This window comes from Alosa pseudoharengus, unplaced genomic scaffold (genome assembly GCF_046254945.1).
Source record: "Alosa pseudoharengus isolate Yale_2024_CS ecotype anadromous, Long Island Sound unplaced genomic scaffold, YU_APseudo_1.1 YU_APseudo_1.1_scf_15, whole genome shotgun sequence".
Lineage (NCBI taxonomy): Eukaryota > Metazoa > Chordata > Actinopteri > Clupeiformes > Clupeidae > Alosa > Alosa pseudoharengus.
In genome coordinates this window covers 15,958,129-15,984,277 of record NW_027468620.1, presented here as the reverse complement: position 1 = coordinate 15,984,277, position 26,149 = coordinate 15,958,129, and the positions used below count along the sequence as shown (strand labels likewise).

Below are 26,149 nucleotides of genomic sequence, written 5' to 3'. Positions count from 1 at the left end.
AGCATCCCTATTATGTACATAATTGTATTATATTTTACATGCAGTCAAAGGTTGTGGTAGGCTACTGATGCAGCATCTCACATATTCCGAAATTTGAAGATAAGGGATAATGTATAGCACGCCGGTCATTATTGATAGATATTGTCTAGTTGTGCAGTGAAGTGATTTTCTGGATGGTGCTACTGAACTAATGAGATGTAATGAGTTTGAGTCCTGTGCCTCCTAGGCAGTACTATGTTATATCAAAGACAAATAATAGATCTGAAATTATGGGGCTGACTTAATTCATTAAGACATTTTGGTCAGTCGGTACCACTGGAGGGGAATAAGTCTCATGGTGATTTTTGTCAAGGACAGGTGTACCTAGAGTTATACACAAACTATGTGATAGCATTGCATTAAGTGCTAGATTTTTGTGTTTTTTTCACAGTCTATGTCTATTATATCTCTATGCAGGGATATATTTATCTGCTGCCTTTTTAGTTTTAGTCAGAATGATGGGGTACCTTAGATGTAAAGAGTTAACAAAATATTCAAAGAATAGAAAAAGTCAACCATATGCATGTGTTTTAATTAGGGATGTCCGATATTGGCTTTTTTGCCGATATCCGATATGCCGATATTGTCCAACTCTCAAATTTCGATTCCGATATCAGCCGATACCGATGTCGATATGTGGGTTATTTTTCCTCAAAACTAATTTAGGTAACATCACATATCTCCTGTTATGGAATTAACACAACATGCTTAATGTTATTGTGATGCCCCACTGGATGCATTCTTGAATGCAACAAGGCTTTCCAAATGTTAACATTGTCTGTGCAAAATAAGAAAAATACTTCAACTTAATTTAGGGAAAAAGTGCCATGTTTATTTTTTTTTTTAAATTGTCTCAAACAACAGTTTGGATTACACTCTCCCTGAGATAATCTTGACAATGCCCACAACAAATAGGGCAAATTTGACTTCTTCACAAATGATAAAACATTGTACCTGAACAACTATGTGCAACATAGCAGAATGTAAAGCCAACTAAAATAACAGGCATAGTGTATGACAGGCTACCCTTTTTCTGTGTTAAATGAGCCTGCATTTGTAGGATGCTTCATGAACTGTTTCTTTAACTAAAACTCAATCACCTTAATTGAATGAATGCACAAATATGAGTCACGGGTGTCTGTTTTTACAGACAAGACAGACCCTCACTCTAAACCCGTCCTTCCTCATATACAGATATCTAAGCTATATTTAACATTTATTTTATATTGGGCCTGTTATGAAATCATGTATTGAACAATTTAAGCACAGCTCAGCTTTAAGAAACTCAAATAGCCTAGATGCATGCTTAGCATTTTGTGATCATGAAGGCTACTTTCACAAACTCTTATAGTCAGCTGTCCTCTGATTTACCGATATCTAGGCGACATTTGTAATATTTGTTTTGTATTTGGCCCGTTATGAAATAATGTGGAACAATTTAAACACAATGTAAAACTTAAATCCCAAATTTGGAGACATCCATGTATGTTGAAATTTACTGCAAATTCAAAACGGGATTAGTCTGGAACGGCTAACTGTACAGGGGACTGCTTTACACCTTTCTGTTCGGTAAGGTCTGCTGTTTATTCTGATATATGGTTTGTCATGTGTTAAACGAAGGGTTCTGAAGTATTCCACCGAGATGAATGGGTAGGGAGATGGACGCAAAACCTTCGGTAGAATTTATGATTAAATTTAATGATATTTACTTTTCTCGCGAACCGTTCACCACAGCAATTAGCGGCTAACATCGATTAAAAGCTGAGAAAAAGCTCTTTCGAGTGATACTTGTGATGTCTATGTGATGAGTAGGATGGGTTAATTTGGACGCACTTTCTTTCTTGCGCTGTCACTTTCTCCACTGCGTAATTTGGTCATAGGCTAAATATATATCGCTATTAGTAGGACGCAAACCGTGGCCTGTAAACCTCTGATTTTCAAAGGGGCGTCACGGCCAACGCAAGGGGCTACTACGGCCACGAGCAAGTTTGTTACTGCAGCCATCCACGCTTGTTTGTATGCTTCAAGACGCAGATTGATGAGGTCATCATCTGTGCGCCGGTAAACGCTTCAGGAGCGCATAGGCACTATTTGTGTGTAACGCAAGCATTATGTTATCGGTTTTAAGGCAAAAAAAATCCGATAACGATATTAACAGATATTACATTTTTATGCTAATATCGGTTGGCCGATATTATCGGACATCTCTAGTTTTAATGCTCACATTTTGAAAGTGAAAGAAACTGTGGGTTAGTAGGCTAGGCTAACATATTTTGAAGGGTCATGAGACCTGGCAACACTGTGACCAACCCCTCTGGCTCAAGGACTAGTGAGATACTGTACAGTCAGGACTGTTGTACACAGTACATGTGACACTGCTATGAAGTAAAATTAAACAGTCAGGCCTGTGGGATTTAATTACCAACGTTTATTTTTTTTTATATTCCATTCCACTTTATTGCTTCTAATTGTTAAATAAAACAAAAAGGAAAAGCAGATAATGTTTTGTAGATTCTCCATGCATATTGCTTGGTATGTATACAACAGGTTTTGTGATGCAGTTTACACTCCTGAATATGAACATTTTATTCAGCATACAAACATTTCAAATCGAAGTCATAGAATGACTTTAAAATTATGCTTAGGCCTATATATGGTTCAACGATTTAGCTTAATCACAGTTTGTATGAGGTCAAAGCCAGGGAAGTCCATAGCAATGACTCCAAAACAAGATTCCTCTCGCAAAATATTCTTCTTCAGATAGTTACAGAGCCAAGGATTAACTTCCCTGGCTACACATTTAGGTGATAATAACATACCCTTTAATGTGCCAACCCCTGTGCCACTTGAGTAAGACAGTATTACTTTATCCCTACCACATTGATTCATGGCCTCTTTCAAATGAATCAGAATTTTGTCCTTTTTGTTACCAATATCAACAACCTTGTAATCCCCTGCCTTATCAGTACTGTGAATTGGAATGCCAAGGTCAAACTGGCCCTTCTGTACAAACACAATTTTGCCTCTAGCTTCTCCCATTGTTGGTATGTTTGACGTAACAATGATGTTGTCATAACCTTGAATGACTCTTTGAACTTTCTCTTTAACCCTTCCTTTAAATAAAAGGTTCTCTGGTTTTACCCTTAGGAGAACAGTTTCTCTCTTGTGGTCTTTTAGGAAGTCCTGGACAATGTTTATCACATCAGCGAAAGTGGCTTTCTGATACATCGGTCCGTGCACACAGAAAAGGCCTCCAAAACATGCTTTCGTTCTGATATCAAGATAGCGTATGCCGGCCATGAGCTGATCTTTCAGAGTCCAGGCCTGGCATATCGCCGCTGGACCTCCGTAAAGGGCCATGGTGTCATGGCTACCAGGGATGGTGATGTGAGAGATCATCTTACTGTCGTCAATGGATGCCATCCAGTCAGGGGCGTTAGATTGGGGTGGGTTGAAATCTGCCCTGTCATTGAAGTCTAGTGCAGCATTGCAGCAGCAATCATTCTGAAATGCACTGTCAGATTTTTTCAAAAGATTTTTTTCAAATGTTTTTTTTTTTTAAAGAGATGGTTTGGTAAAGAAATGTAAAATGCTATTGATAAACAATTACCAATGCATAGAGTACAACTCTCTCGTTCAATTAAAACACAGATGACAAGCTTCAACCTTGATTAAACACATACAGGTGAGTGGAATTTCTTACATCTTTTATTTAATACTTACATGAACAGTGAGGCAAGTAGGGCTGTCCAAATGAGGATGTTTCTCATTTTCTGGGCTTTGCTAAATTCACACATACGTCCATAATGATGGACATAAAGTAGCTGTTAAATCTTGTCATGTCAGTATATTATCTGTTTTGGCTCAATGAATGTTGCGTTAATGCAGATAACTTTTGATCTGTGTGCCCGATTTTCAAAAATGAGATACTGTTGCAATCATTTTGCCGAACTGCACCTGATCAAGCCCATTCTTGCAGTTACTCAGAAATGCAATTCTAGTTATTATTATTATTATTATTATTATATATTTTTTGTCTTAAAGCCTGCATACCTCAAACAATAATAATGGTAAAACTGCATATAAATTATTATTTGTATTACTTTGAGTTATAAAATTATATAAGAAATTACTAATTACTTAATTTGAGGAAACAACTTACCTTGTCTTGGTGATAAAATCTTTTTAGATGTGCAATTCTGCTCAGTAGCAAGCACAATCTTTATATTTTCTTGAAAAGGGGTGTGTCTAGCTGTTATCAGCTGGGTGGTGGTTGCGTAGTTTGCGAAGTGACTAATGAGCAAGGCACTTAACCCTAAGTTTCTCCGGGGAAAATGTATAAGTATACTCTTTTGATCCTGTGAAGGAAATTTGGTCTCTGCATTTATCCCAATCCGTGAATTAGTGAAACACACTCAGCACACAGTGAACACACAGTGAGGTGAAGCACACACTAATCCCGGCGCAGTGAGCTGCCTGCAAAAAGGCACTCGGGAGCAGTGAGGGGTTAGGTGCCTTGCTCAAGGGCACTTCAGCCGTGCCTACTGATCGGGGTTTGAACCGGCAATCCTCCGGTTACAAGTCCGAAGCGCTAACCAGTAGGCCAAGACTGTCCAAATGGCCCTTGTATAATTGACATATGTAGGTCGCTTTGGATAAAAGCATCTGCTAAATTAATAAATGTAAATGTAATCAACTTTATTTTAAAAAAAGTGTTTAGTTGACAGCAAAAAAAAGGCAGTCACTTATCTGCATGTGCTGTAAGATGGGGCAATTTTAAGTTTATTTAGTTCCCTTTAGAAACATTTTTTTTTCTTTTCACACAGATTTGTCCATGTCATTTCATATCTATTGTACCTCTTGGCTCAGAGGTCTGATTTTTTTAATAAACATCTTTTTGTTCCACTGAAAGTGCATGACTTCAAAACATACAAAGTGCAATTTGACAAGCCTTTGGTGACTGTCCGATATCAAGCTTCAATCTAACACAGAATCTTATCTCAGGTCTCTCATGGTTAGGCAACTGACTAAAGATATTTCCACTATGATTTTCTTGGTCATGCCCACGGTTCCATGGTGACAAACCAAAGAGCAGGGGGCAGGTATGGGGAGTGTGACTTCCATGACACTGTGTGTTCCCATGACATTTTTGCCAATTCACAGATGAGGGGCCACTTGCAATTCCCCAAAGTGATATCATATGTATTCTCCCAGGCTGATACTTCTGCTTTTCTCACACTATGCCTCAACCTCTCTCAGTCAGATCTCCTGATATCTCATGTGTGTGCGTGTTTAACCTAGTAAATAGATTTGTTTTGTTTTGTATATGAGAAAGACATTTAATAATCGTGACATTTTGGACACAGTGGTTAAGTAATATGTACTTCACTGTAAAGCATTTTGCTTGTGATCAAATGTTACTAAGTTACTGTAACAAAGTCAGAATCATTCTTACATCCACTGTTGTATATACTGTGTATTTTAATAAACTTAGATTCAACTGAGTGGACCTCAGCAAGAATATGAAAATATGTAAGCTCCAATCAAATGTCAGAATGACTTGTCTCTCATTCAACTTTTGTTTAGAAAAACAATGGTTTTACTTGATCTTAAATATTATTGTCATAGTGATCATAATATAATGATTATTGAAAACCATGAAACAAAGTGATGACATGCAACATTTCTTTTTTTATTATTTAATTCTCAAATCTCCAGCAACTGGCTTTCTCAGTTCCCAAACATTTACAGAATGCTGTTAAAAGAAGAGGTGAAGCAACACAGTGGCAAACTGTGGCCTGTTTCCTCATCATTCCATAGGACTCACACTCACTTACAATAAAGAGAATGGAGTCTCTGACGTTGCCAGTGTACGCCCAGAACTATGCAACGTTGTAGGAGCATGCCCTTTTTTTTCTGGACGAATTTGGTACCACCTTTGAGACGAATGGGCACCCAACTGACAAAAATGGGAATTTCTACATTGTGTTATGGCTTCTTTGATTTACTAGGGCTATACCACGGTTGAAAAGGAATGTCAGCTTTCCTGCCACTGCGGAACTTGAGGGACAAAGGGAACTGATACTTGAATTGTCGGTCATGTATAAAATTCTTAACATGATGTCATCTTATTTCACCCTCTTGCCTCAATGTGATTCAGTTTGGGGACATGTTGACATGTCAGTATGTACTGTAATTAGTGTTTTATAAATTATAAACCTCTAAAACATTAAAAGCACTATTTAACATATTTAACAAAAATGGAGCTTCATTCAAATGTGAGGCCTAAAGTTGAGCTCTCCTTTCCATTTTTTCTGCATTAAAGTATTGGTGTAATAATAAAATAAACTGTACAACTGTGCCCTTAGCAAGTATCTTCAAGCAAAGATTTGTGATCATTTGTGATGATAAACTTTCTTTTTTGCCATTTTTTTGAGGAGGGAGATCAAACAACATATCAACATTTGTTCCATGTCTGTCTAACAGTTTTAAAATTATTAAATGCTCAATGTTACCACATTACACATTTTGTGTAGGGCACAGTGTTATTATATTTGTGACAACAAGAGGAGAGCATTGTACCAAGACAGAATCCTCAGCAGAGCTCCATCACAGGATGGTCACAGAATTGAGGTGAATAAGCACTGGCCTAGTTAATTGAATCTGTTGTCTGTAAGCACAAAGGTCACCTGTTTAGGAATCATTCCATTTTCAAAGGCAGATTAGGAGCAAAAATAGTAGCCCAAAGTAAACAGCACCTCAGCCATTGAAATCAGCATAACTTGAACCAGCTAAGGGCTATAATCCTGTGTCTGTGTCCCGCGCACACGATTCTGGCGTGTGTGTGTGTCTGTGTCTGAGAATGAGGGTGTGCTGAGGAAAGACTTGCAGTCCAAAGAGGAGTAGGATTAGCATGCAGGAGATGACAGGCTGGCTGTGAAATTACTCTTATGAACTAGAGCGCTCTCTTTCCCCTATGCTCTCTAGTTTCTCATACTTTCTGTCAGTTTCACCTCCAAACAACACAGACCCACTAAACTCTGAGTATGTTCTTTTAGCCTCGTCTCCCTCTAGCTTTCTCTTGCCTCCCTCTGCATCCTCCAATTTGCTACTAAGAGAGAACATGTTTGTTGAATTAAACACTAATTGCAGTTGAAAGATTGAGTGATGTCCGATTCAACACTGCATTTATTGTCAAGGATTTTTTTGCTATACCGCTATACCAAATCTGTCTCTCTCTCTCTCTTTCTCTCTCTCTCTATCTTTCTCTCTCTCTCTCTATCTTTCCGGGCCTTGTTATGGACGTCACCCACTCATATTGGGACCAAGTGTTATATCTTCTTCTACTAATAAAGAGAGATGATAAAGAGAAACAAAATGGTACATTCATGATTTCAAGTCCTTTACCATCACTCAAATCTATTGATCAAATCAATCAAGACTACAGACATATATTCAAATAAAACTCTACACTGGACTGTAAAGTTGTGGCAGAAGGAAGGGTCGAAGCTCAGTGTTAGTCACACTGGTGGACTTTGTCCCATCTTTAGACACACTGGGAAACAGTATCCATTGGTCCATGTGACTGCACTTCCTCAGTGCTTCTCTAGAGGTGCAGAATGGTCGAGAACACATACATAAACAAAACCTGATAAAGGGGTTATCCTCAGCACATCACTACAAGTCCTGCTGAGTCATATTGCCAGGAGGTTCTCTGATAGGCTTATTGTCTGATACTTCCTCTTTTCTCACGCTCTCCCTTACCATCAGGGCCGGTTCTAACCTTGCCGTTTTCGCCTATTTCTTATGCACTTTTTGCAGAATTTGGCTCATTATGTCAAAAACTCTACACACAACCAAATAAGACTTGGAGATAAACAACTCACATGCCAAACTGCAATCGAAACTCAAAAGTCCTTTCTAAAAATGTAATTATTGCAACAAAACCATACAAACATGCACCATTTGAATTACTCTTTCAAATTAGTGTTAATTTTGTCACCTATTTTTAATTTAGTCTTAGTCTTAGTCTTGTGACAAAATGTCCTTTTTAGTCTATGTCATATTTAGTCATACAAATATAATTTTTGTTTTTGTCAAGTTTTAGTCGACTAAAAGTCTCATCATTTTAGTCTAGTTTTACTCAAAAGAAAACTAAAGGTATTTTATTCTTAGTCAGCTTTAGTCAAAACATTTTAGTCTTCTTTTTTTATAACAAATTATTTCTGATTACCATTTGAGTCAAATAGTGTTTTACACATCTCAATTTTCCAACAATATTGTGTGTCCACAGGGCTACTCGTCTGTTATAATTACTCATTCTGATTTTTTTGTCCATAGACTTGACTGGACCACTGTCATGATATTCGTAGACCAGTGTTTTTCAATGAAAGAGGTCCGAAAGCTATCCCACGTGGTCTGCGAGCAGACGTGGTAAAATATAATATAGATGAGTTGTTTGCAATATTGAACCAACTGTAAATCCAAACAGTTCTGCAACACTGTCTATGTAAGATATGCCAGTTTAAATCATACAGTATGAATCCTCTGACACAATAAGCAAAGTGCAAAGACAATAAGCAAGGTGGTTCAGTGAGTGAGTCTATTGTGTAGACTAATATACTGTTGAAGTAGGTCTAATTGTTTTTTTTTTTTGTTAGCTAGGGTAAGTTAAGTAGTCCTTCGTCTGAAAAGGTTTGAGCTAACATTAGCTAACATTACATGCTGAACATTTTCGTATGGACCATGTCCATTTCCATTGTGGGGGTGAGAAAATTATTCCTTTGGGATGTTTTTCAACCAGGGGGACCTGGTGACTTTCTCAAAGTAAACGGTAACACTAAAACAAGAGGCTACATTAAGATTAGGAGGAAAAGATCAGATAGATCAGATAGAGCCTAGATCAGATTAGGTGCCTTACTCAAGGGCACTTCAGCCGTGGATGTGGGCATGGGAGAGCAGTGCTCAACCACTTCCCCCGCCCACATTTTTTCTACTGATCGGGGATCGAACCGGCAAGCCCGAAGCTTGTCGAATTAAAAGATAACTAGGCTATCATTAAAAAGTTGCATTGCTTGCATGATAAAATGTAATCAGGTAATCCCCAACAATGTAACTGTAATCTGATTACACAATTTTTTTATTGTAATCTGGTCTGATTATAGTTACTTGATTTTTGTAATCTGATTACGTAATCCAGATTACATGTAATCCGTTACTACCCAACTCTGAGCATTGTGGCATAAAGCTTAGGTAGTTAGCTTGCTAACTCTGGCAGAAATCTCCAGTGTTCTTGTTCCATGTAGTTTTGTGTTGCAGCCACAGGGTTGCAGCAACAGCACGTAGACTAGCCTACAGGAAAGCTGTTGCGTATGAACTCATTCGGAATATTTTGAAAACGTAACAGCTAGATATTCTGTCTTCTCATTTTGTAGACGAACATGAAGGGAGATTTTATCTTAGTTTTTATTTCATGCAAAACATGTTAGTCTCGTCTTTTTTCGTCAACAATAATGCATCTTAAGATAGTCTTAGTCAGTGTCTCAGGACATTAATGGCGTCTCGTCAGTGTCTCGTCTTAGTCATGAAAAAAAAGGTTGTTGACGAACATATTTCCTCTCGTCTCGTCTGACGAAATTAACACTATTTCAAATAGTCATGTCAAGTCACTTTATTTATAAAGCACATTTTTTGTATGCACAGAGTGCAACCCAAAGCCCTACAATGACCTAGGTCAGCTGTTTCTAATAAACCTCACTTAAGTATGAGCATCTGATAATGATATATTCAATGTGTCTGTATGTCCATCTGTCTTGTATGTCTGCTGAGCCAAAGACAAATGCTCACCATGTTGTAGGCAAGCTACATTAAAGATTTATTTTATTCTATTCTATTCTAATTGATCCACGATGCGTAACGTTAGAAATGTAGGGATGGAAATGTAAGGATTCCACTGAAAAACGGTAGCGATCTCGCAAAAACTTGTTTGGAAAAGAAAGGATATCATGTCGTGGTCTCATCACTCGCTCACGGTGAATAGTACAGATTATTTTTGCTTTTTTGTCAATCGGACCTTCGTCAAGACAAGTATGAAAACAGCGGCCTGGCTGAACGTGGACTGAAATAACCGAACATAACCTGAACAAAACCTACCCCCTACCAGTTTAAGTTCAGAGCCTATGTTACCATAGTTACTTACATAGCCTGATCATTTTTGAATGTTTTGTAACTGAAATCCCAGGTTTACCGCTTACTCTGGGTTAACATGCCCAGATAAGTTCCGAGCCTATGTTACTATAGTGACTTACATAGCCTGATCATTTTGGAACAGAAATCCCAGGTTTAAAGCTTACTCTACATTGACATACCCAGTAAACCTGCTTTGTGGAATACCCCCATGGTCTGTTATTTCAGAATGACCATAACACTTCAGTCAGGGATTTCGCAGGAAGTCACGTTTGTTTGTTTTGTTTTCAGTATTCCCAGAGGAATTCCACATAGGGTTTCGTTTTTGTTTGGGGGACAGGCAGCCCCCACTTTTTTTGTTTCCAGTTTTCGGAGCCTGGGCTGTCTACAGAGATCAGGTTTACTCACGGAGTGGGTAGCTAGCGGTCGTGAGGAGATGATTGCTGAATGTGACAAAAAAATTATGGGCTTGAAATCGAGTATAAATCCCTGAATGCACCTTTAACAAGCAAAACTCCATTTATGGTATGTTGATTGCAGTGACATAGACCCTCCTTTTGAACGAAGACACAAACCTAAGATTCACAGATCCACCCACTTTAACTCCGTATTTATACAGAGAGCACCAGCCCATCATGGCCATATCAAACATCACTGAGCTGTAAAAGTTGCTTGTGTTGTTGAATTAGGAGGTAAGTACATAATATATCCATTCATCTTGGCCTTCAAGCCATTGAACATTGCAAACAATTTGTGTGTAGTCATTGCATATTTGCTTGAGCAATCACTGACAGAGACATTATGTTTGATAATGATCATTTCTCTTTATAGCTTTTTAAAGTGATCTGTGATCAGTGGCTGTTTTTGTGAAAAATATCTACAACATGACACACAAACTCTTTCTGGTCATTGTGGTAAGTCATTTTAGAATGTCCATAGACAACCTATTTTTCCTTGTAACAACTTAAGCATGAAGTCTTTCTTTTGGGTTTTCAACTAGAGCTATGTGAATGTGCACAAATCTATTTCAGTTCTACTGAAAACACACTGAGTTGTTTTGTCTATACAGAAATGAGCAAACAAACTTGTACATTTGTAAACTTGTGTATATATTGACACAAGTCAGATACTAAGTTGATACTAACAGAATAATGTCAACTAAACTGACTTTCTCAGCTCTTTCTGGTGGTTGGTGAACTGGTTGGGCAATCATCTGCTGATGATGGTGTTGTCCTGTCTGAACTATCCGGTGCCCCAGCAGGTGAGAGAGAGAGAGACAGAGATAGAGCGAGAGAATTGTTGGTTCTTTTAGTTACTCCACGACCTCCAGAATTGTTATGTGTTATTCTTTGATTTATTTTTTAATTCTTCTATTCATGCATTTATTTCAAAATGTACACACATTGCTGTCAGCTAAAGTCCAAATGTTTATTAACTTTACTATCAAACCCACTGATTCTTCTTTTCATTCCACATGCAGAGGCACTGGAGGACTTAGCCTATGAGGGACACCTACGTGTAAAGCGGCGTGGTGGAAGAGGTGGTGGAAGAGGACGTGGAAGGGGACGTGGAAGGGGACGTGGAAGGGGAGGGAAACCAAGTGGAGGAGGAGGTTCTTCAGAGGACTGTTCTACAGAGGACTGCTAATAAACAGAGAGAAAAGCACCTGGCAAAGTCATAATAATTGCATGTCCACTTATAAGGTTGTACACTTGCAGCGTTATGACAGAAACACTCAGGGATTTTTAGCTGATCTGTAAAGTGATCATCCTGCCTCCTAAGCTTGCCTCTCTTAAATAACTGGAAAATAAAGATATTCAACAGCACAAACATGGGTTGTCATGTCGTATATTTCCCTGTCAATCTTCTCTCTCTTGAAATACTATTTTATAGAATGTATAAAGGAGGGTTATATTTTGGACACATACACACACACACACACACACGCATACACACTCTTTCTCTCTCTCTCTCTCTCTCTCTCTCTCTCTCTCTCTCTCTCACACACACACACACACACATCCCAATATAGAGGACACTGATTATCAATTTAATCATATTCATGTTCATAAACAGCAAACGTGAAAATAAAAATGGACCTATGCTGGGTATAATACGAATCGAAACAATGTGAAGAATGCTTTTGGTCTTCGAAATGCATGATCTGTCCTCTCTAAATTACTGCGCTATCTATCAGGGTTACAAGTTTTTTTTTTTTTTTTTTTTGCCTGCCTGCCTGTAGTTTTATGTGTTTTTTTGTTTGTAATACAATTTGTGTTATCCCAGATATTCCTTTCATCATGGTATACCAACATTACCATCGATACCGTGGCTCTCAAAACACACTTGATGCCCTGGTCACAGATGTGCAAGCAAGACACGCACCAACAATTTGTCCTCATTTCAACTCTGATATTTTGAAATGGGTAGATTTCAGCATTTTATACAGCTATGCATTTGCTCTGCTAGTGCAACCTTCACACTCTTCTCTTACTGATAGGATGTGAAATCTGTATATTGGCCAAATCATTGTGGTGCTGTTGAATATTGAAAAGCAGAACTGCACTAGATCAAAACACAGAGAGACATGGACTTAGCTATAGCAAAAGGGGAGCGTGAGAAAGGGGGAAGTTTCAGACAGTAGTAGTAGTAGTAGTATCAGAGAACAGCCTGGTATGACTCGGCAGGACGGCCAGGGACAGGGATTGTAGATGACCATATGAAATTTTCTTTGTGAGAGTTTTGGAACTTGTAGGTGTCCAGATGATAACCCATTATAATGTTGATGATTTCTTTCTTTTTTACATTACTCATCCTGCTTATACAGTCATATGAAAAAGTTTGGCCACCCATGCTAAAGTTGACTAAGAAATAAAAAATAATCTTTTGGAAATTAATTTTAAAGCCTTGCCTTAATTAAAAACATTAGTAAAAATCCAACCTTTAAGGACACCAATTTTCTTTGTGAATGAATAATGTTTCATTAGTTCACATTCCAGAATTTGCTTAAAGACATAGTAGCTCATAAGTATACATACCCCTATGTTAAATTCCCATAGAGGCAGGCAGATTTTTATTTTTAAAGACCAGTTATTTCATGGACCCAGGATACTATGCATTCTGATAAAGTTCCCTTGGCCTTTGGAATTAAAATAGCCCCACATCATCACACACCATATATCACGACTGGCATGGGCTAATTTCCACAAGCTCATCTCTCAATGCAAATCAAAGCTAATAGGGTAACTGAAATAAAACCATGCCAATCTCTAGGTATGGTGAAGGGTATATGATGATGTGGGGCTATTTTAATTCCAGAGGCCAAGGGAACTTTATCAGGATGCATTCTGGATCCATGAAATAACTGGCCTTTTAAAAATAAAAATCTGCCTGCCTCTATGCAATTTAACATAGGGGTATACCTATGAGCCCCCGTATTTTAAGGAAGAACATTTATTTATTTACAATACATTATTCATTACCAAAGATTTTTTTTATTCCTCTTTTTGAAAGTGCAACTGTATATATACAGATAGAGCCTGTGGTCCTTCATCTTAGTTGTGAGAACAGACATGAGATGGATATTTGCCTATAGGGTCGTATTGCAACACTGCCCTCTTATGGTCAAAGTTTAAATCTATCTCATTAGTATAATATACTCATAGCCTTTGTTCTCATGTCTGAGAAGTTACACAATCAGCGACATGTGTTTTTTGTTCCTCATTGTTATTTCAGGAAAACCTACACAATGCCCTGTAGTTTCATTTTAGAAGTACAGAAGTACACTCCCAGTCATGTGGATGATTTTTACTGTATGGGCAGTGAAAATGAATGAGGATACTGAGGCATGCTTGGATGTATAGTAATGTATCATTCAGTTTGCATAATATGCCTAATTTTGTGTTAGTTCTGCGTATGCATTAACTTCAAAAACTCTCTCTTGTTTTCAGGTCATCCCCAGTTTCCAATACTCATGCTTCAGGAGAAATCTGAGCTACATACCAACCAGTATCCCTCCCTCCACACAACATTTGGACTTCAGTTTTAATTACCTCACAAAATTGCAGAGACACGTGTTCCCGAGATTACCATTACTACAACATCTTGATCTCACAAGGTAAAAGGAAGGGTTTTTTGTTTTACTTCATTTATAGATATGATTATCTAAACTGACACTGTAAGGACAATATGCACAATGTGAAGATTATGTGACACTGTCCTGTGTTTTTGTGTCTCTTTTTCAAACAGATGTCACATCCAACACATTGACAATGAGGCGTTCTTTAATGTAAGAAATTTGTCTGTTTTGATTCTCACTGGAAATCCAGTGAAATATTTTGGAAGAAGCAGCATTAATGTTTTGGAAAAAATACACAAGCTTGTTCTAGTCGACATTGATCTGCTCTCCATGGACAGTCTTAATTTACAGAATTTAACAAGCCTAAAGGAATTAAAAGTTGGAACAAACAGATTATTGTATTTGGCCCTTCCAACGTATGCTGTTAGTTTCAAGGACTTCTCAATATTGGACCTTCATACAAACAACATATCTGTCATCAGAGCTGTTCACACTTCTGTTTTGCGTCAGATGAGTAGAAACGTAACTTTAATATTGTCCAGAAACGCAATATCCTTCATAGAAACTGGAGCATTTAATGGCCTTTATCTGGGAGAGATCAATCTCCTTGACACAATCTCATTCACAACTGCAAGAGAAGCTCTTGGGGGTCTTAGTGGATTGAATGTGAAGAAGTTGAAAATAGGACATTTCACAGAGGCAGGAAGGATCCAAATGAATCCAGATTCTTTGGACAGCCTTTGTTTCATAAACTTCGAGGAGATATATTTTCATCAGTCCTACTATTTCAACCTACCTAGTCACATCTTTCTTTGCATGAGGAATTCTACAAAAATTGTTCTGACCAAAGTTGGAATAGTTAACAGGGAACATGTGTATTTTCCAAACCTTAAAGAGATTGTTGTTGTTAAAGGCAAAATGACCAGACTACCAGACCTTCTTCTATCTCATCAACACAATTTAAAGAAACTGGTCATCAGTAACAATCTACAGCCCCCAGAATTTAAAAGCTTTGCTGATTTGCCTAGTCTAGACTACATTGATCTAAGTCATAATAATTTCATAATGAATTGCTGCGATGATGAATTTATTGGCGTCCCTAAACTCAGGTATCTAAATCTGAGTGAGAATGCAAAGGTTAAAATCAGGGCCTTTGGTCTTTTAAATCATCCATCTCTAGAAATATTGGATCTTCATGGCACAGAAGTAGAAGTTGAACATGATTCGGCTGTTATGCAAAACCTTAAGAGTTTAAAAACTCTCGACCTTTCCAACTCAAAAATTACCTTTAAAAGCATAGTTTTTTTTAAAGGTTTGAGTGGACTGAACGAATTGAAAATTGCTGGCAACAGCTTTGCAAAAGGCATTTTTGGCCAATTGTTTTTAAATCTCACAGTTTTGGAGCTCCTTGACATGTCAAATTGTGCCATTGAAGACATACCCTTGACTTCATTCCAGGATCTACATCATTTAAAACATTTGATTCTTAGTGGGAACAAACTGACCACAATGGACTTTCTCACAGGTCTTAGTTTATCAAAACTAAAGTCTTTGCATACCGACAATAACCACATAGCCAGCATCTCTCCAAACATTCTTCAGAATCTCCCTGCGGATATGTTGGTATTTGATTTATCCTTCAATCCCATAGAATGTTCCTGTTCTCAGATTGTATTTATTTCCTGGATCATTAATCATCAGTCAGTTCTAAAAGATCCTCAACTAATGTCATGCAAATCCTCATCCATGAACTCCAGAGTGATTAACTTTGACCCCACACACTGTGTTCACACGAACAGAGTGATAATAATTGCATCCTTATTTGCAGCTGTAATTGTATTCTTATTCTCTGCATTGTTGTATAAGTACCAGTTCTATATACATTACTGCTTCATATTGCTAAGAGGCTACAGAATGTCTAGACAACAAGAATGTTCTTATGATGCCTTTGTGATCTACTCAAGCAAGGATGAAGCCTGGGTGTTGGATGAGCTTGTGGAAAACCTTGAGAAAGGACATCCTCCAATTCAGCTTTGCCTGCATGATCGAGATTTCCAAGCAGGAAAGTCGATTACCTCCAATATAGTGGATGAAGGCATCATGGGTAGCCGGAAAGTCATTGTGGTGGTGTCTCAGCACTTCCTAGACAGCTCCTGGTGTCAGTTTGAGTTTGAACTGGCACAATCCTGGTTTGTGTTGAGGCGAAATTCCAGCATCATCATCATCATTCTGGAAGATTTGGAAGATAAGAAAATAAGGAGACTGTTTGGACTTCATAAGTATCTGAAAAAGAACACCTACCTCAAGTGGAAGGGAAACGTTCTAAGCAATATCCGGTTCTGGGGTCGTCTCAGAAAAGCCATTATTGCTAGGAACTGAAATTTGTTCTAACTTTTACACATGCTAGACATATTAATCTTGCCGAACTATAGAACTTACATAGTTCAGAGAGAGGTTGATGATAGGTGTGGATCTAAGGGTGTGATTGTGTTGATCGATCTCTTTTTGAACTGATTAATACCTCATTCAAAAGACTTCCATAAATCTGCAAAAACCACCTGCCATCTAAAATGATGCTTTTTTTTCACTGTTTGTTTTTGCCATGATTATTTGCAAGACTGAAAGGGACATTTTACACTGATGCCTTATTTGTCATGAGAAGAGGTTGAGGTAGACTAGTAATGGGTCAGTCCTTTTGAAATGTGGACATAGAACAGTATAATTCAGTACAATATAAAATGCAAGACTCTATGTAAATTCCTGCTACTGACTGATTTCTGTTACTGCCCAGGCTTATACATATCCACACTGTTAACAGTTTCCTCAGCCATATAGCACACTGTAAAATCCAATAAGTAAACCTTACTTAAAAAAACCATGGAAACCGATTGCCTTGAAAAATCAGACTAAAGTGGACTGGGATTCTAAAACTGAGCTTACAAGCAATTCCTTAGTGTAGTGAATTAACACTACAGCAAATTCCTCTTTAACCTACCTAGGTATTGCAAGTGAAGTGTACTTTAGTTTTCATTCATAAAACTCATGTTCTGAAGTTGAGGTAACTAATCAACCAATTCCTCATATCTGGAATATGTAGTAACAGTTACTTGAACAGCAAGTTAATCTTACTTGGTGAAACCATGGAAACCGATTGCCTTCAATTTAGCAAGTAAATATTACTCATATACACAAGTTTGAATAAAAATAGGCTCTATTCTAAAATAATGACATTTACAACTGCATCAGGTACAAATACGGCTTTGAATTATTTATTATTCTTGTAAAAACAACAAAATTGTGTTGTTTTAATAAAAAAAAAACATCTTAAAATGTCTTAAATGGCACAATTTAGCTGTAGCAACAACCTACATCTTCCTTTTTTCTCCTTGAACATTTTATAAAAATCTTTAAGTATCTCAGTAGCCTGTACCATATAAAAATCAACACAGTAGTCTAACGTAAATTAACACAATACATGAAAAATACTGTCTTCTTAAAGGGATATTCCACCATTTGGAGAATTACACTCATTTTCCACCTCTCCTTGAGTTAAACAATTGATTTTTACCTTTCTCCAGTTCATCCAGCCGTTCTCTGAGACTGGCGATACCACTTTTAGCTCCAGCCTAGCATAGATCATTGAATCGAATTAGTCCATTAGCATCTCGCCTGCTAGCATCACGTTTAAAAGTGACTAAGATTCCCGGTAATTTTCCTATTTAAAACTTGTCTCCTTTCAAGTAAGAAAGTGTAATAAGACCAATGGAAAATCAAATGTAGAGATTTTCTAGGCTGATTTGACATGGAACTATACTCTCATTCAGGCGTAATAATCCAGTCACTAACCGATTCGTCTGCTGCAGCTCAACTTTGTTGCTGGAAGTTAGCCTACAGTGACTATTTTCAGGTGCTGCATGATATCATTGTGCTGCTGTGCCCATGGTGTTCCTTGATTATTACGCTGGAATGAGAGTATAGTTCCATGTCAAATCAGCCTAGAAAATCGGCACGTTTAATTTTCCGTTGGTCTTATTACACTTTCTAACTTGAAAGGAGACAAGTTTTAAATAGGAAAATTCCTGGAAATCTTAGTCACTTTTAAACGTGATAAGCTAATGGTCTAGTCAGATTCAATGATCTATGCTAGGATGGAGCTAAAACTAGTATCTCCAGACTCGGAGAACGGCTGGATGAACTGGAGAAAGGTAAAAATCAATCGTTTAACTCAAGGGGAAATGGAAAAAATGAGTGTAATTCCTAAAATGGTGGAATATCCCTTTAAACATCTCTTAAAACTTAATCGGGCCACCAATTTATAGGGCCAAATTGTAAATGACTTACCACCACAGACTTAAAGGGGAATTCCGGTATGATATTGACCTAAAGTGTGTTGAAACATGATGCAGAATATGAACGTATGTCTCATAGCTCATCTCGGCTTGTCCCCTGCACTCCGAAATCTGGCACTAGTTAGCCGATGCTACCAACAGCTTTTTCAATGGGGTTGCCTCGGCATCGGCCTAGCCATGCAAATAAATCACTGTTTCACAGCATTTACGAGGCTCAAAATATCTCCACACTTCATTGGTAGACTTCCGAGGGCCCTGACATTTAAAACGAGACATTGAGAACTTGGAAAAAGCACTGGTAGTTTATTTACAAGACGATTTATACAGACAGTACCTTAAGGAAGTTTACCGTTCGCAGCCATCTTGAATTTAGTCACGATAAGTCGAGCGACGAGTACGAATGAACAGGTATGATAAGGGATCAGATTCCAAAAATAATTCCGTGGAAATGCATGTATTCCAGTTGCTTCCAGTAGCAGCAACTGGAATCCATGCATTTCCACAGAATTAAGTTTACCAATTAAGTGTGGAGATACTTTGAGCATCGTAAATGGTGTAAAACAGTGATTTATTTGCTTGGCTAGACCGATGCTGAGGCACCCCCATTGAAAAAGCTGTTGGTAGCATCGGTTAGCTAGCGCCAGATTTCGGAGTGCAGGGGACAAGCCGAAATGAGCTATGAGACACACTTTGAGACACACTTTAGGTCAATATCACACCAGAATTCTCCTTTCAGTTTAGAACCATATAAGCTCAAAAAATAGAAAACATCTCAGCAGAAGATTTTTAAGACTTTGCCATTTTGGTGGTAGCTTGTTCTGACCCAAACCAAGCATCACCTTTTGAATGAAATTCAATGTATTTTTCATTGACTTGGGGTAATCAAGGTGTAAGGCATATGATAACCCAAACAAGATGCAGAGGGCCTCAGGCAAACTTTTGAGACCATCCATTACCAGCCTCCCCTCAATGATGATGGCTGTAGACACTGGCTCCAGGTGGATAAGAGTTGGATCAACCAGTGTGTCATCATCAATGACCGTCAACAGCCCAAAGGAGACTTGTGCCCACACATCCTCACCATCAGTAACCTGTAAAACAAATAGAAACACAAAGACAACAGTTAAATATATGACTAATTAGTTATTAGCGTCCAAACTGTACCTTGCTGAAATATAAAATAAATTAACGGTAATGCTGCTGCAAGTAATCCAAGCTTTGTGTTGATCTCTTGAGGATGTCATCAGCATGAAATGATACAAAAGATTTAGAAACATACAAGCAATTTTCAGCATTGTATTACATCCATGGAAACTTACCACTTACCGTAAATGGTGTAAACCAGTGATTTATTTGCATAGCTAGGCCGATGCCCGAGGCACCCCCATCGGAAACCTGTTGGTAGCATCGGCTAATAGCGCCAGATTTCGGAGTGCAGGGGACAAGCCGAGATGAGCTATGAGACAAAAGTTCAAGGTATCATGTTTCAACACACTTTAGATCAATATCATACCGAACTTCTCCTTTAAATGTTGAATACACACTAGTATGAAAATCACAGCCTTCATATGGGCATGGAATGTTCATTTCAAATGACTACGCACATGTGTGAAAAAATCTGCTTCAGTGCAGGGCTCCCCATATGACTGAAAAGTGCATAAACAATCCATATGAAGACAAGGTATTGGTTGTTGCCGAATACCCGCCATGTCTTAGACGATAATGCTTAAATAACTGACCTCTTTTGTCTGCCGAAAAAATGCAATGCTTACATTTCCACTGCATGCTTACACTACCATCTTCTAACCTGCTAACCTTAACTTTGATTCTGTATTCACTACCTCCTGCTTTAAAATTCTAAATTAGCTGCCAACTTTGAATTGGACAGTAATTTACTAGTAGTTAAAGTTACACATTCATTTATCCAACTGTTAATGCAAAACATCTGTGGTGTGGTGGGGGGAAGGGGGGCCATCGATCTAATGTTAGCTCCTTCGAACCAAAAACATGCCTGGGCAAAATAAAAACAGTTCACCAACATGTATATCCTTACAGCTTACCACAAAGTCTTCCGAAAGGAAAAGGTCTGATGTTTATTTTTTATCTTCTGAATGCTTTCAACAACGACTCTTCGGAAGAGCAAACTGAGAGGGCGAAAATTCAAATCACTCCAGCACAGTAACGTTAACGTCTTCCTTGCATGCTCCCACTTCTTCTTCTTCTTCTTCCCTGCAGAAATACGCGCAAGGGCGCCTCCTAATGGTAGAAATTTGTCACTGTTGAGGTTACTTGTCTCAGACAAGTTGACCTCAGTCTTATTATGAAGTAACATGCTTTTTTCAACATGGAAGTAACTGTTACTTTACTCAAATCATTAAGATGCACACATTTGTTGCTGAAAGTAAAGGAAACAAGGTTAATGCAAGTTTACACAAGTGTTAGATTTTACAGTGCATGGAGTAGAGTTCCCTCTTTCAGTGGCATGTCCCCTGATACTGTAGCTGTAGACGCTGAGGAAATAGCGTGACCTGACCATACTGCAGAAGCATAACATACGACACAAATACAAACTCCAAATAACTTAAACCTTGAAGAGGATGTAAAATAAATTTATACTCAACTCCATACCCAACAAACATACTGAAGGTTTATTTGTTTGAAGTATCATCTTTTTTTCTTAGAGTGTTGAGATGTTCTACGAAAGCCTACCCTTTTTCATCTTTTGAATCATTCCTCTTGTTTGCATGAAAATTCTTTATACGAGATTTGGAATAATGGAAAGATCAATTACAACTGAAATCAGACAAAGGTCATATAGGCTTGCCTTTAAAAATGCTCTTTCCATCTTTGCCACAAGATTTAATGCTTTTGGTAATTGACCAACGGCAAATGCTGTCGTTTAGCAGACAAAGTCAATAGATCTCACTAAGATATCAGAATAAATGCTCAATCGGCTTGCCATACACCTCAGCACTGTGAACCTCATTAGATGGAGCTCAGATGAAGGTCCTGTTAGTGCAACACCAAAACACGTAGATAAAGTATTATCTAGACAGAATTAAAGGTTGTAGCAGCGATTTCAGGCCCAAAAAAGGCCCAAACATAAATTATCACATTCATCTAATCTTTCCTAAAAATCTGCTAGCTGCCTGCCCCATAAGCAGGCCTTCAAAAAAACGCATCTCTGTAGGCAGCCTAGGCTCTGAGATCTGTACACGAAAACAATTGCTACCAACAAGTGTTGGCAACCACTCAAAGGCAAAAATAAAGTGTTCCAACCAATAACCGACGAGATGCGCGTTTAGGAGAGTTTCAATTGCACGGGAGGGAGGGGTGAGGGAGTAGCGAACTAGCTCTCTGTTTTGTTTGAACATCAACAGAAGTGACAGTACCCTGCCATCGCTGATACAACCGTTAACATGGATGAATAGATTTAAAACAGAGAGTTCCCAATAAACATCAGCGTGAAATTGTGATCATAGACAAGTTTCGATAAGTGTTGTTTGTTCCCTGTTCTAGTCTGTACTAGAGGAAGTTTGACTTCAAGGAAGATTGACGTCACATGGGGGTGAGGTCACAGAGGATGGGGGTGTGTGTGCCAGCTTTAGACTTCCAGTAGTCCACAATGAGCTCTTTGGTCTTTTTGGTGTTGAGAGCCAGGTTGTTGTCGGTGCACCACGTTGTTAGGTGTTCGACCCCATCCTTGTAGGCCATCTCATCGTTGTTGCTGATGAGACCATTCACCGTTGTGTCGTCTGCAAACTTTACAATGGTGTTAGAGCCATGTGCAGTTGTAGGTGAAGAGGGAGTAAAGGGTGAGGGTTGAGGAGGTGTGGTTATCAAAGACTGCGGTCTGTTGGTTAGGACGTCCAGAACCCAGTTACAAAGGGAGGTAATGATGCCCAGATCACTGAGTTTGGTGATCAGTTTGGAGGGGATGATGGTGTTGAATGCTGAACTGAAGTCAATGAACAGAATGGAGTTGTTTTTGTCGAGATGGTAAAGCGTTTCTGAGTAATCTGACTCTGAAATTGCAGCACATTTCTACATGGTCTGCAACTTTGGACTTAAATTCTAACGTAATAGCACCCCAAAAATAATGAATTTGCATTCCATACCTAAAAATTAAACGTTGGTCAAAGCATGCACAGATCAGCTTTGCCTTGGGCTACATGACATCTGAACATGCAAGCACAAGTTAATTCAGGTCACAAATGCAGAGGAGAATGAGGCACATTCTTCATCCAATGGTTTAGTGAGAAGAATTAAGCAAACCATAATGAATAACATATTTACGCACGCTATTGTAATAGAGTGAAGTAAGGTGATGTTCAATGAAGTTTTCACAAACTGATTGACTTTCAGAGAGCTGTTGAAATGTGACTTCATTAAATGAGTTGATAATTTAGGAATGACAGAAAATTAGAAATTGCAGTAAAATAGTCACAGTTTCTTCATGGCAAGTCTGAGAAGTTCCGAAGTGGCACATTCTTTTTGTTTCTGATTGGTTCTCAAGAAATCCTCCATTCTGCTTGATAACTGAAGGGTTTTATGTTGTCAGTGCTCAATGGCAGTGCTCTTATGGTAGTAGACTGTTACTTACTGGTGATGCATTTATAGCTTAATTTGTACTTACAATATAATATATCTGGGTTTACCATTTCCCCTGTTAGCAAGGATAGCTAGTCTAATTAATAAACATGAACTGATGATGAAACATAATCACTCATAAAACTATATTCAATCTGGACAGACTTGATACAGCCACAAGAGATCTCACCGAAATAAAAGTAAAAAACGGATAACAACTTGAAGTTAATATATTGAAAATTACATTAACATTAAATCATTGCTCATCAGCTACATTGGATGGTTTTATTACAGTAAATGTTTCAAGAAAAAAAATCAAAGAATGATGAGAAGTAGCCAACACAGAGAACAATGTTGCTTTGCTTTGGAAGTAGACTACCAATCACAGTCAGAGTGGAAGTAGTATAACAGAGTACTTTGGTTCCTGCGTTTGAGAGATCTCAGTGAAGTGACACATCATTTAGTTCCTCATCAGTTCTCATGAAAGCCTGCCTTCTGCCTGTTTAACAATAGCACAGACACAACCCTGATACATGAAGCTTTTGTCAGGTGTCCCTCTGCTTATTTGCAAATGGCTGCCTTGACAGTATACCGGTTTACACTGTCAGTCTTGTGGATGATTCTTACGTCTTAAGTCTAATGTGCAGTCAAGATAATAAAAGACCTAGGAGATTGCTTAGAGATATAGTAACGTCTGGTAACATGCACGTCCCTGGTAATATGTTTATTATCAGCTGCACAACCCTAGTTCAACCTAAACATAGCACTTATCAAATGCTACAGAAAAGGAAGGGCGGAGAGTGAGGGCAGTGTGTAATTTCTCAGAAATAATGACGCATCTGCACTTTTTTCAACTGTTTGGCTAAACAGCCCAAATATATAACTTAAAAAAAGTTCATTAGCAACTAAACAAATATAGAGAAAGATGTCATCAACCACACAAGCCACATGAGCCCCAATGCAGAGTTTGTGGCAGAATCTGCTGTGCCGAGTGTGGCACGCTACTTCTCAGCATTTTCTAAAACTGTTCACATTTGCATTTGGATATACTCTAAAAAGTACACTGTTGACAAACAATTCCAAATTCAATTCAGTGCTAGTTACATTTTGTCATCTTTGTGGAAACTTTAACTAGAACTGTATATTGTTTTGTGTGGCGTGCCCATTTGGAAAATGTCTGTAGAATATATATCCACTGTAGGCCTATATGTTTTGTAACGACCCTGGCAGGTCTCCTGTTGCCCCGCCTACTTTTATGCCTGTGCTTTCTCTCTCTTTGTGGCAGGTGATTGAGGCAGGTGATACAGTACCCTCCAGAATTATTGGCACCTCTAAAGCTAAAGTTGACTTAAAAAACGGTATAAAAAATAATCTGTTGGTGATTTATTGCAATCTCACAATGAAAAAAACCTTGAAGGGAAGCAAATTTATTTTGAGAAAAAGGAAAATCTCATAAAGAAATAAATCTTTTTTAACAAAAACATGTTGCTCACAATTATTGGCACCCCTGAAAAATATTTTATACAAAACCTAACAGAAGCATTTTCCTATCTAGTTTCAATGTATTTAAGTTAATCAGAGTGTCTGTGAACTTTCAGAAGTAGTTCATGACTTTTTTTTCACTATGGTATGAAAATAAAGTCACACAGAGGGTAAATCCTCTAGTCATCGGAAAGACAAGATAATACATTAAACTTAAATAAAAAGAAAGTGTGTTGACATTTGTATGTCAGAGAATGTCTATGAAAACTAGATACTTTGTTGAAAATGCCTATATTTACAGTTAAAACAATGATTAAAAGGTTCTAATCATCTGGAAATGTGAGAAACATGCTTGGACAAAGACCCATGGTTATCTTGCCCCCACGTACAGTATAGAACCACTGTTGGAGAGTTACAGACAAATGTATCATCTTGGGGTCACCAAGTCCCCAAAAAAATCTTCAAAAGTGACCTCACTGCTAATTATTTAGAGGGCATGCCAGGTAAAAGCCTGTCCAGTCATTTAATTATCAATGTAAACAGCAGGAGTTACTGAATGGTACAGTGACTTTGTCCGGAGGTGTGGTCTATTGTTAGATAAAAGACTTTAGGTGTGTTTGGCATACATAGAAGAATGACTATACTGAAAAGAACCCCATGCCTAATGAGAATTATGGTGGAGGGGCTGTGCTATTGTGGGGCTGCTTTTATTCCCAAAAGGCTTTGGGAACCTAATTAAGGTGCATGGTATCATGAACACCAAGAAAAACCTAAACATTTTCAAAGGAAATCTGCAATCTCTGCCAAGACACTAAAGGTTGGTCAAGATTAGATCATTCATCAGGTCAATGAACCAAAACAAACGTCCAGATCAAAACAAATATGGTTTGCTGAACACAAATTCAAGCTTCGGACATTGCCATCTCAGTCCCCTGATCTAAACTCCATAGAAAAACAGTGGGGTGAGTCAAAGAGGAAAATGCACAAGTTTGGACCTAGGAATCTGGACGACCTGGGGAGATTTTGTAAAGACGAACGGTCTTAAATCCCTTGCTTTGTATTCTCCAACCTTTATGGGGTGTCATAGGAGAATATTACAAGCTGTTTTATTGGCCAAGGGAGGCTTAAGAAGGTATTACAAGCAGAGGTGCCAATAATTGTGAGCGATGTGTTTTTGTTAAAAATATTTATTTCTTTATGAGATTTTCCTTTTTTTCAAAATAAATTTGCTTCCCTTCAAGGTTGGATTTTTCCTATTGTTTTTCATTGTGAGATTACAATAAATCACCAAAAGATTATTTTCATACCGTTTTTAGTCAACTTTAGCAGAGGTGCCAATAATTCTGAAGTGTACTGTAGGTGTGCAAAATGGATAAAAAACCTGCTCTGCCCATGCGCGGGGTTCTCCCCATAAATAGAAAGCTAG

The 26,149-nt window shown here is 38.1% G+C and overlaps 2 protein-coding genes and 1 long non-coding RNA gene across 3 annotated transcripts; 2 read left to right on the top strand and 1 right to left on the bottom strand.

The window, feature by feature from the left end:
* Nucleotides 1-2,519: 2,519 nt before the first annotated feature.
* Nucleotides 2,520-7,164, bottom strand: LOC143124773 (1-phosphatidylinositol phosphodiesterase-like). The gene is made up of 2 exons (XM_076286479.1): nucleotides 7,053-7,164; nucleotides 2,520-3,515 (listed from the first exon to the last, which is right to left on the bottom strand). The coding sequence occupies exons 1-2, from the start codon at nucleotides 7,162-7,164 to the stop codon at nucleotides 2,698-2,700; spliced, it is 930 nt and encodes a 309-aa protein (XP_076142594.1). The 3' UTR covers nucleotides 2,520-2,697.
* Nucleotides 7,165-10,856: 3,692 nt separating this feature from the next.
* Nucleotides 10,857-12,027, top strand: LOC143123768 (uncharacterized). The gene is made up of 4 exons (XR_012986893.1): nucleotides 10,857-10,916; nucleotides 11,056-11,138; nucleotides 11,401-11,485; nucleotides 11,705-12,027. It is a non-coding gene; the product is annotated as an uncharacterized LOC143123768 (long non-coding RNA).
* Nucleotides 12,028-14,717: 2,690 nt separating this feature from the next.
* On the top strand, nucleotides 14,718-16,774 carry LOC143124295 (toll-like receptor 4). The gene has a single exon (XM_076285722.1). It carries the CDS (start codon nucleotides 14,813-14,815, stop codon nucleotides 16,679-16,681), a length of 1,869 nt encoding a protein of 622 aa, XP_076141837.1. The 5' UTR covers nucleotides 14,718-14,812; the 3' UTR covers nucleotides 16,682-16,774.
* The last annotated feature ends 9,375 nt before the right edge of the window (nucleotides 16,775-26,149 follow it).